This window comes from Phyllobates terribilis, unplaced genomic scaffold, assembly GCF_046119375.1.
Source record: "Phyllobates terribilis strain yellow unplaced genomic scaffold, ASM4611937v1 Scaffold_402__1_contigs__length_1722832, whole genome shotgun sequence".
Lineage (NCBI taxonomy): Eukaryota > Metazoa > Chordata > Amphibia > Anura > Dendrobatidae > Phyllobates > Phyllobates terribilis.
This window is the reverse complement of record NW_027363162.1, coordinates 116,200-128,365: the sequence shown is the minus strand read 5'-3', so window position 1 is coordinate 128,365 and position 12,166 is coordinate 116,200. Positions and strand designations below refer to the sequence as shown.

The 12,166-nt window shown below is 44.6% G+C and overlaps 1 protein-coding gene across 7 annotated transcripts in view; it reads left to right on the top strand.

Moving 5' to 3' along the window:
• Positions 1-346: 346 nt before the first annotated feature.
• Positions 347-12,166, top strand: part of LOC141225085 (mycolipanoate synthase-like) — a 115,204-nt gene continuing 103,384 nt past the window's right edge. The window contains exons 1-3 of one of the 7 annotated variants that reach the window (XM_073667009.1): positions 347-513; positions 5,923-5,995; positions 7,693-7,749. Coding sequence is in view for 3 of the 7 variants with exons in the window: in XM_073667005.1 (XP_073523106.1) it covers positions 3,092-3,103; positions 5,923-5,995 (85 nt within the window). In the remaining 4 variants the exon portion in view is untranslated. The other 6 variants (XM_073667010.1, XM_073667011.1, XM_073667012.1 and 3 more) reach the window with 6 other exon arrangements.

The window sequence follows — 12,166 nt, the reverse complement described above, 5'->3', positions numbered from 1 at the left end:
GTAATTTCCAACCACACTGTAAAAATGTAAGCTCTCCAGAACATCTGAAAATGAATGACTGTAAAAAAGCTAAGCAACTATATGTGACAAATCCTTCTAGAAACTTAAAAATACTGTGTACACCAAGTAAAAGGAAGGATTAGTGGTAATGAAAACGCATTAATATTTGATGAAGCGTGTCAAAAGGTTATGAAATAAAAGACTGTGATGAAAGAATAGAATGAACGTCCAGGAGTCTGTTTATAATCCAACAAAGAAGTCAGAATCATTAAACAAAACAATATTTGCTAATTCGTAGACAAGGCAAAGTTATACTCATCCCTACTTGACATTTTCCATTTCTAGATTAAGTCATATAAATCTATCTCTCAGCACTTTGAAATGTTTTATCACAGCCAGTACTTTTTGTAAGAAAACCCAAGTTATCAAAAATAAGGATGGGCTGGTGGATTGCAAGTACAAAATTAGGGAATCCCATTAGTTTTACTTTCACTCACTGAATATCCCAGGCACGTAAGTATTCCGAGTACTGTTTTTTTTGCTGTTGAAGTCTCTCTTACAAAGGTTGTACCATAACACCGATAATTTGATTTGGAAATTTACATGCGCATAATAATAAAAGTGTACTGACGTTAAACATGACCTTTTTAACTAGTTCTAGCAAAAACATTAGTTACTGGAAGTTAAGATAATCTATTTTTTATTGTTTTATAATTTTAATAATAGTAAGTTGCATGACACTTTGAATCTGTTTTTTTTAGAAATAAAGATCTGTTCCTATGCTAAAGATATTTTTATGCTATATAAATATAGATTAATTCTTGCATAGTAAAGGCAGCTCTCTAGTGCACTTTGTGCATCAATTCCTTGATCATGATTCCTCTTTTTGGTCCATCACTGCAAATATTACTGGCTACATCTATACCCCTTCAGGGGCAACTATTTTGGCCTTTAAGGACACAGCAATTTTTTTTTTAATTAATGTGTTCCATGAATCATAGCTGTTCAATTTTTCTGTTGTAGCAAGTACAAGGTGTATTTTTTAATGATATTATTTTGTAGTAAGCTTGTGTTGGAAAACTATTATCGTTCTTTTTGGGGGGAGGAAGGAATGGAAAGGCAATTGTGCAATTTTTTAGGAGTTCACTTTGCATAAGTGATATTATAACTTTATACTTCAGGTTAGTATGATTGTGGTAATAGCACATTTATATATATTTTTAGCTTTAATTCTTTTGCCCAAGAACTTCTAGTTACATTTAAATATCATTTGGTTTTGTGTTGCCATATTTTGAGACTTTTCAATCTTTGAGGACTTGTTATTTGAGAGATCATTTGAGATTTTCATTGATACCATTTTGAAGTATGCTTAATTATTTTCTTGCTTTATATTCTGTTTTTTTTTATAAACAGCAATTCTAGCATTGTAGTTTTCACACTAATATAACAACAATGTTATAAATTACAGTACTAGGGAACCTGGAAATGGGAAAGAATTAAAATATACATATAGGGCCGCGTGGTGGCGCAGTGGTTAGCACTGCAGCCTTGTAGCGCTGGGATCCTGGATTTAAATCCCACCAAGCACAACATCTGCAAGGATCTTCTCCCCGTGTTTGCGTGGGTTTCCTCTGGGTTCTCTGGTTTACTCCCACACTCCAAAGACATACTGATAGGGAATTTAGGTTGTGAGCCCCAATGGGGACAGTGATGATGATGTCTGTAAAGTGCTGTGGAATTAATGGCACTATCTTTTTTAAATGCATTTCTGGGTTGAATAGCCATAATAATCCCTGGCATACTTTCTTGAATAGGATGTTGATATTGAAAGCAGAGGTGACACAGTATAAAATAAGCTCATAAGCTCCCACTAGTGGCAGCTGAAACAATTTTTTCTATCTTTAAAAAGTAATTCAACGTTTGTGTAGCACCCTGAGGATTCGGCTGCTACAGGGGTATTGCACCTCAACCCAGAGGTGTGATATTCCACTCCCGGGTAAGGATGGAGTGTGGACCTGAGCTCGGTAGGCTGCATGCACTACACACATCCCATTTCCGAGGAGCAGACCGACGGTACTCCCACTTAGAAATGTGCAGGTACGACCGAGTCTGTTCCTGGCTGGAGTGGGAGGGGGGTGGTACATCCCAAGTAGTGTAGGGGCAGATAGGGGGAGCAGCCTGGGTAAAGATAGGAGCTCATTGGGTGCTGGTCGCCTGAGCTCACACATAGAGGGTGTATATAAGGTGGGCACCATCAAAGAACAGGGTCAGTCTGTCAGAGCAGAGCAGAGGAAGAGGAGCAGAGAAGCCCCAGGGAGAGAGAGAGTGGAGCAGAGAAGGAAAGACCCAGAGAGAGCAAAGAAAGGACTCTGAGAACCCAAATTCAATCCCCGGGTGAAGAGTCGGCAATAGGGTACCGGATCCCAAACTGGTGGGAGCAAAAGCACACCCTAGCCAGAGACCGGAGGCCGTGGGCAGCGTCTGCCACGGCCACCCACCACATCCACCCCGAAGGCATACCACGTGGAGGGTCAGGGAACCCAAGGCCAAGGGTGTCCCAACAGAAGGCCCGAGGGAGCTGGACCTAGGTGGATCACTAGTGGGGACGGCCAGAGGAAAGGACAGAAGGAGAGCTCAGGGTCACGCTCCGGACTTGTTTGGGGGTTTGCTGAATCCAGGACCTGGTGGACGCAGCACGGCTCGGGTGGTCACTTGAAGCTGGAGTGACCGGAACATCAGCAGTGAGTAAATACCCTAAACTGCACAACCCGACTCTGTCTTCATTTAACATCCATGCTGCACCACCACAACCCCCATCCTCTGCACCTGACCCCCTGAGGCTATACCCCACCCGTTGGGGGTTATACTATCAAAAGCTGCACCAATACCATCAGCCTCAGCGGACCCTGCTGCAGCGGCGGCCATAGTGACCGCAATACAACGGGTGGCGTAGTCGACATTAAGAACTTAATAACATCTGTAGGACTGCCACATACAACTGAGTTTGACACCCTGGGCACGGACCGGGTCATAGCCACTTAGAAGACTACAACTCCCATCTGATCCAGCTCCGGGTATTCCCCTAAAGAATATGGCCCAGGGGGTGCGTCATTTGCTCTTATTTATATGAAGTTGATTTCTTTATTGCAAGTAGATTGGTGGGGGTCGGGGTCATGAAACCCACAACAAGTGCTCAAAAACGCCTAGAAAGGTGATCAGCTTTGGAGTCAGAAACGCACAGCTCGTGCTTCAATGCACACACAGAGCGGGTTACAGATACACTAGACAGCCTAATCTTTCTACTGCATCCATACTACACTATGTACCGTATTTTTCGGACTATAAGACGCACCTAGGTTTAGAGGCGGAAAATAGAAAAAAAAATGTAAGCAAAAAATGTGGTCATGATGCCCTGTTAAGGGGGAGGGGGTCTGCTTATATGGGTAATGTCCCCCAATTATGTTACTATCCCCCATCATTGTATATATGGCCCCCTCCTTCCTTTTATACGTGGCCCTCATTCCCATCCTGATATGCATGGCACCCCAATCCCCCTTCCTGGTATGCATGACCCCCCTCATCCCTCTTCCTGGTATGTATGGCACCCTTCATCCTGGTATGTATGCCCCCCTTACAACCATCCTGGTATGTATGGCACCTTCGTCCCTCTTCTTGGTATGTATGGCACCTTCATTCCTCTTCCTGGTATGTATAGCACCCTTCATCCCTGTATGTATGGCCTCCCTCATCCTGGTATGTATGGAACCCTTCATCCCTTATGTTTGACCCCCCTCATGCCTCATCCCTGCATGTATGGCCCCCCTCATCTCTGTATGTATGGCCCCCTTCATCCCTGTATGTATGGCCCCCCTCATCCTGGAATGCTTGGCACCCCCTGATCCCCGTTGCGCTGCACATAAAAAAATAAACAATTATACTCACCTCCTCTCTCCTCCAACACTGTGTTCCACTCTGTGCTAGAATAGTCACTGCTCCTCATGCCGGGACTGCGTTCGTGGGGAGCAGTGACTATTCATTCTCCCTAATAGCGCACACACTGTAGCCACAGCGCGGCTCCTGCTGTGCTCTGTCAGTGTGCCCGCTATTAAAGACCATGAATATTCACCACATCCATGGGAGTAGTGAATATTCATGGTCTTTAATAGCAGGCACGCTGACAGCCAAGCGCAGCAGGAGCCGCACTGCGGCTACAGTGTGCGAGCTATTAGGGAGAATGAATGGTCACTGCTCCCCACGAACACAGTCCCGGCGTGGAGAGCAGTGACTATTCCGGCACAGAGCGGGACACAGCGCTGGAGGAGAGAGGAGGGGAATATAATTGTTTATTTTTTTTCTGTGCAGCGCGATGGGATCAGGGGGTGCCAAGCATACCAGGATGAGGGGGACCATACATACAGGGATGAGGGGGGGCATACATACAGGGATGAAGGGTGCCATACATACCAGGAGCCCAACTGCAGGCACAGTGTGCCAACTATTAAGGAAAATGAATATTCACTGCTTCCCACTCCCATGGGCGTGGGGAGCACTAAATATTCATTTTCTTTAGTAGCAGACACAGTATAGACTGCAGCAGGTGGCTGCTTCCTCCTGTGCCCCGCTTCACCACTGATATAGCTTCCCCCACACCCACCACCACCAGGACCGGCTCCAGGTTTTTGTGGGCCCTGGGCGAAAGAGTCTCAGTGGGCCCCTTTAACACATACCACGATTCATGATGCACAGATACCGCAGAGAAATATATATATATAGTACAATGCCGAAGATTTCACTTACATTACATGACCGATATCTATTGTAAATTCCACAATAGCTCAGAAACCGGCGAATCGCTCCATACAGAATACTGGCCCCCATAAAATGATCCATACAGGATACTGGCCCCCATAAAACGCTCCAAATGGAGGCTGCTCCCCCCACATAATGCCTCATGCAGGCTGTTCCCCCCCTTATAATGTCCCACTCAGGCCGTTCCCCCCTTATAATGCCCCATGCAGGATGTCACCCCCCTTATTATGCCGCATGCATTATGTCACCCCCCCTTATAATGTCCCATGCAGGATGTTACCCCCCCTTATAATGCCCCATGCAGGATGTCACCCCTCCTTATAATACCCCATACAGGATGTCACCCCCCCTCTTATAATGCCCCATGCAGGATGTCACTCCCCCCCATATAATGCCCCATGCAGGATATTCAGGGCCTCGGCACTTGCCCGGGTACTGACGCCAGCCCTGCCTACCACTAACAACCACTGTATTTATGTATATCGGACTATAAGACGCACCCCCCACTTTTCTCCAAAATTTTGGAGGAAAAAAGTGCATCTTATAGTCTGAAAAATACAGTATGTGCCAAAAGTTGTGCGCTCCTGAGCTGTGCACTTCTTGGGGGATTTTTCAGCAATCAGTGAGTATCTCAACAACCCAGATCCTCACCAATTTACTTGCAATTAAGAGAAAAATAACATGTAAAAAATAATAGCAAATCTTTAATAATTTTTTAACCTTATATCTACATGAACAAGACTTGAAACTCAATATCAGAAAAAAAAACCTTAGCAAAAAAATTAAGCCCTAGAAATGTTAATGTGATAAAAAGTGGATATTCACTTAAAGTATGGTACAAATACACATTAGTATGTGAGTATTATTATATCCAATAATATACTTTCAGCGCAAGGACAATTTAAATTAAACATACCTTTTGACAGTGGGAACTAAAAAAGTGTACAATGTTAGCATAAAAGCAGAACTTATTTTTCTAAGAATTTCTTGAAACGATGCATTGCACTAACATTTATCAACTTAGATACGAAAAAAATCTGTTCAGCAAAATGGTAGAAATAGTAATTGCTTTCCATCATAAGACCCGTGCTTCTATCTATTTTTTTTTTTTAGAACTCAAGGATCAGGATGGAGGAGGCAGAAGATCACATAGCAGTTGTTGGCATAGGATGCAATTTCCCTGGAGGTGAGTATTATAAACCATGGTTTACAATTTAAAGGGATATTCCCAAAAAATCATTGATAATTTACTGCTGGGGTGGGGAACTACTGACTCACGGGCTGTTTATGGCCTGCAATTTCATTTCCTCCTGCCCCGGCCCCATTTTGCAAGCCGCCATTTAATTCATCCTTAAAGTGAGCGCAGCAGTGCATGCAATGAAGAATGCCAGCGTCAGGAAGTTCTTTGCGAGTGGAGTTAGTGCGCTCTGCCAGTGTATATATACACACACACACTGCTAAAAAAAATAAAGGGAACACTTAAACAACAGAATATAACTCCAGGTAAATCAAACTTCTGTGAAATCAAACTGTCCACTTAGGAAGCAACACTGATTGACAATCAATTTCACATGCTGTTGTGCAAATGGAATAGACAATAGATGGAAATTATTGGCAATTATCAAGACACACTCAATAAAGGAGTGGTTCAGCAGGTGGGGACCACAGACCACATCTCAGTACCAATGCTTTCTGGCTGATGTTTTGGTGACTTTTGAATGTTGGTTGTGCTTTCACACTCGTGGTAGCATGAGACAGACTCTACAACCCACAGAAGTTGCTCAGGTAGTGCAGCTCATCCAGGATGGCACATCAATGTGAGCTGTGGCAAGAAGGTTTGCTGTGTCTGTCAGCGTAGTGTCCAGAGGCTGGAGGAGCTACCAGGAGACAGACAAGTACACCAGGAGACGTGGAGAGGGCCGTAGGAGGGCAACAACCCAGCAGCAGGACCGCTACTTCCGTCTTTGTGCAAGGAGCAACAGGAGGAGCACTGCCAGAGCCCTGCAAAATGACCTCCAGCAGGCCACAAATGTGCATGTGTCTGTGCAAACGGTTAGAAACCGACTCCATGAGGACGGTATAAGGGCCCGACGTCCACAGATGGGGGTTGTGCTCACAGCCCAACACTGTGCAGAACGCTTGGCATTTGCCACAAAACACCAGGATTGGCAAAGTCACCACTGGCACCCTATGCTCTTCACAGATGAAAGCAGGTTCACACTGAGTACATGTGACAGACGTGACAGAGTCTGGAGGCGCCGTGGAGAGTGATCTGCTGCCTGCAACATCCTTCAGTATGACCAGTTTGGCAATGGATCAGTAATGGTGTAGGGTGGCATTTCTTTGGAAGGTCGCACAGCCCTCCATGTGCTCACCAGTGGTAGCCTGTGTTAGAACCTTGCTGTTAGGTTTTTTTTCCTTTGCTGGTCACATGACCTTGTTGGCCTATTTAATCCTGCTCCGCCCTTCTGGCTTTGCTGGACTTCATTGTATATCTACTTTCTAGCTAGCCTGTGCTCTGTATCTAGCTCTGTTAGTTTGCTTGGTCTACGGACCTCTATGTTCTATCTATTTTGTTTGTTCGTCTGTCTGCTACTATTTCTGTTAGGAGGTGTCCCATATTCCTCCCAGTCCTTAGTACTTGTAGGGATTCCCTCCCCACATCTATAGGTCTCCGTACAGACTAGATTAGGACTTTAGCAGGTCTGATCGCAGGATCAGGTTCCCTGTTACATCGTAGGGATTCAGCTGAGTCCTATAGTAGGGACAGATCTCCTCTCTTTCCTTAGCTTTGGTAGCAGAACATAACAGTAAGTCCAGCCTGCAAATTCTCTAAGGAAAGATTTTTTTTTTTTTTTTTGTTCCATCATGGTGTCGGTTCAGGATTTGGCTAAACACCTGCAGGGACTCTCTCTGGAAGTGGCCGAGCTCCGTCTGCACGTGAGTAACTGTCCTGGAGCATATTTCTTGGAGCCTAAGGTATGTTTGCCGGATTTATTTTTTGGTGAACATCGAGAATTTTTTTCATTTAAAAATGCTTGCTTATTGTATTTTCGTTTGAGACCCAAGTCCTCTGGGGATGAATCCCAGCGCGTAGGGTTCATAATGTCACTTTTGCGCAAAGAGCCTCAGGAGTGGGCCTTTTCTTTGCAACCTAGTGATACATGCTTCAGATCAGTGGATAGTTTTTTTTCTGCTTTAGGATTATTATATGATGATCCTGACCGTGTGGCATCAGCTGAGACTGAGTTGAGACGTTTAAAACAAGGATCAGGTAATGTGGAAAAATATTGTACTCATTTTCGTGGTTGGTCCACTCAAACAGGGTGGAACGATTCTGCTCTGAAAAGTCTATTTCTTGCTGGGCTCAGTGAAAGGGTTAAAGACCTGCTAATTGCTTATCCTACACCTGAGGATTTGCAACAGGCTATGCAATTAGCTATACGGGTGGATAGAAGACTGCGTGCTAGGGTTAATGAGAGCAAATCCTCTGCTATGTCAGTTTCTGGTTATGATAATGTGTGTACTAACAGTGGTGAACCGATGGAGATTGGACCGGTGGCACCTCGCTCTCAAGAAAAAGACCGTCGTTTTTCGGAAGGCTTGTGTTTCTATTGCGGAAAATCTGGTCATTTGATTAAAGGCTGTGAGCTTCGTATGAAGAAAGAAAAAAAAATGGTCAGTCACGCCCGTATTGCCTGTTTAAATTCCAAGGGTATATTTTTAGCTGCTTCCACGATTGCTCAGGAAAAATTAATGGAATTTCGGGTGTTTGTTGATTGCGGGTCTACACTGAATGTAATTGATGGGGGATTTGTGGAAAAACTCAATTTAAAACCTGAACCTTTATCATCCCCCATTGCTGTGGTTTCTGTGGATGGCTCCCCTTTGAAGAATATTACTCTCAAGGTCAGTGAATTTCCTCTCACTATTAATGGTGTTCACCATGAGAAATTGGATTTGGTAGTGTTGAATAACTTGCCTTCTCCAGTAATATTGGGTTTGCCCTGGTTAAAATTTCACAATCCTGTACTGGATTGGTCTACCAGTGAAATTAAATCCTGGAGCCATAAATGTTATGACAAGTGTTGTAACGGGCGTATTGCAGCTTTGGATAGGGGAGAATTGCCTGTTCCTATTCAGGATTTTTGGAGAGTTTTTTCTGAGAAGGAATCGCAGGTTTTGCCTCCCCATAGAGACTATGATTGTTCTATTGAATTTGTCCCTGGAGCGATTCTTCCTAAAAGTCGTTTATTTAACCTTACTATTCCTGAGAGGAAGGCTTTGGAGGAATACATACAGACAAGTTTGGCCGCCGGTCACATTAGGCCCTCTAAGTCTCCTGTGGCGGTTGGATTTTTTTTTGTAAAAAAAAAGGACGGCGGTTTACGTCCTTGTCTGGATTTTCGTGAGATTAACAAAATTACGGTACGCAATCCTTACCCACTGCCATTGATTCCTGATCTGTTTAACCAGTTATTGGGGGCCAAGTGGTTCTCTAAAATTGACCTTAAGGGGGCATACAATCTGTTGCGCATGAAGGAGGGTGATGAATGGAAGACTGCTTTTAACACTCCTGTGGGTCATTTTGAGAATCTGGTTATGCCTTTTGGTCTTACTAATGCTCCTGCATTTTTTCAGAATCTGATTAATGACATCCTTAGACCTTTGATCGGTAAAAATGTGGTTGTGTATTTGGATGACATTTTGATTTATTCGCCAGATCTGGAGTCTCATTGGCGGAGCGTGCGTGAGGTATTACAGTTATTAATGGACAATTCGCTTTTTGCTAAGCTGGAGAAATGTGAGTTCGCTGTACAGAGAATTAGTTTTTTGGGCTACATTATCTCCAGCAAAGGTTTTGAGATGGATCCGGTTAAGGTTCAGGCTGTGCAGGAATGGCCTAGGCCTATTGGTTTGAAATCGATACAGAGGTTTTTGGGTTTCGCCAATTACTATAGAAAATTCATAAAAAATTTTTCTAGTATTGTCAAACCTCTGACTGATCTCACCAGGAAAGATGCTGATGCGGTTCAGTGGTCTTCTGAGGCCATTGAAGCTTTTGTGTATCTCAAGGAGAGGTTCACCTCTGCTCCCATCCTTATGCAGCCTGATGTTACTAGGCCGTTTTTGGTTGAGGTTGATGCTTCCTCTGTGGGGGTTGGCGCAGTATTGTCTCAGGATAACGGGGATGGATTACATCCCTGTGCCTTTTTTTCAAAAAAATTTTCGGAGACTGAATTGAATTACGATATTGGTAATCGGGAATTATTGGCTATTAAACTCGCATTTGAACACTGGCGCCACTTCTTGGAAGGTGCGGAATTTCCCGTTCAGGTTCTTACGGATCATAAAAATCTGATATATCTTGACGCTGCCAAGCGCCTGAATGCCCGTCAGGCTAGGTGGGCACTGTTTTTCTCGCGGTTTAATTTCTCCGTTACTTACATCCCTGGTACTAAGAATGTTAAGGCGGATGCCTTGTCTCGCAGTTTTTCTCCCATAGTCGGTGCTGAGAAAGAGGAAAACATTTTACAAGAAGGTGTTGTGATAGCTGCTTTAGACTCCGTTTTGGAAGATGAGATTCTTAAAGCTCAGGAGAATGCCCCATCTAACACTCCTCATGGGAGGTTGTTTGTGCCTGGGACCTTTAGGAGAGATTTGTTTGTTGAGTGTCACGAATCTCGGTTGGCAGGTCATCCCGGAATCTCTGAGACCAAGAGACTGGTGGGTCGCAGTTTTTGGTGGCCTGGATGGCAGAAGGAAGTCATTAAGTGGGTGCGCCAATGTACTATATGTGCTAGATCTAAGTCCTCACATACTCCTGCTGCGGGGTTACTTTGTCCTTTGGAGGTCCCCAGTGCTCCTTGGACACATTTGGCTATGGACTTTATAACTGACCTTCCCCCCTCTGAGGGTTTTACTGTCATCTGGGTGGTCGTGGACCGTTTTAGCAAGATGTGTCACTTGGTTCCCTTCGTCAAACTGCCCTGCGCTAAAACTCTCGCTAAGGCCTTTGTCAAGGAAATTGTCAGACTTCATGGCGTTCCTACTGACATTGTTTCTGATAGGGGTCCTCAGTTCGTGGCTCGTTTTTGGCGTGCCTTTTGTGACAGGTTGGGAATTCATTTGTCGTTTTCGTCCGGATATCATCCTGAATCTAATGGCCAGACAGAAAGGAAAAACCAGGATGTTGAGCAGTTCTTGCGTTGTTTTGTGGCAGACAATCAAGAGGGGTGGTCTGAGTTTCTGCTACTTGCCGAATTTGCTCTGAACAATCATACATCTTCTTCTGCTGGTTGTTCGCCTTTTTTTTGTTGTTCTGGGAGACATCCGTCGTTTGGGTCGTTCTCCAAGTTGGGATCTGCCGTGCCTGAGGAGGAGAATTTTTCCGGTGATTTGGAAAGAGTTTGGACGGATGTGCGTGGTAATCTTCAGGAGGCCAACAGAAAATCTAAAGACTACTTTGATAGGAAACGACAGGAAGTTTTGTTCGCTGTTGGTGACATGGTTTGGTTGTCCTCTAGGAATCTGCGGTTGAGGATTCCTTCTAAGAAATTGGGTCCCAAGTTTGTAGGGCCCTTTAAGGTGCTTCAGGTTGTCAATCAATCTGCTGTTAGGTTGGAGGTTCCTACCTCCTGGAGAATTAATCCGGTCTTTCATGTCTCTCTGTTAAAAAAAGCTGTTGTGTCGGATGGTGACGCCTCTGCCTCTGTTCCTCCGGTGGTGGAGGACGGGGAATATGAAATTTCTCGCATCCTTGACTCTAGACGGTATAGAGGTAGTTTGCAGTATCTTGTGGCCTGGAAAGGTTTCGGACCCGAGGATAACTCTTGGGTGAGGTCAGATGATGTTTCCGCGTCCAGACTTATCAGAGCGTTTCACAGGAGATTTCCTGATAAGCCTGGTCCTAGGGGATCCGGAGGATCCTCTTAGAAGGGGGGGTACTGTTAGAACCTTGCTGTTAGGTTTTTTTTCCTTTGCTGGTCACATGACCTTGTTGGCCTATTTAATCCTGCTCCGCCCTTCTGGCTTTGCTGGACTTCATTGTATATCTACTTTCTAGCTAGCCTGTGCTCTTTATCTAGCTCTGTTAGTTTGCTTGGTCTACGGACCTCTATGTTCTATCTATTTTGTTTGTTCGTCTGTCTGCTACTATTTCTGTTAGGAGGTGTCCCATATTCCTCCCAGTCCTTAGTACTTGTAGGGATTCCCTCCCCACATCTATAGGTCTCCGTACAGACTAGATTAGGACTTTAGCAGGTCTGATGGCAGGATCAGGTTCCCTGTTACATCGTAGGGATTCAGCTGAGTCCTATAGTAGGGACAGATCTCCTCTCTTTCCTTAGCTTTGGTA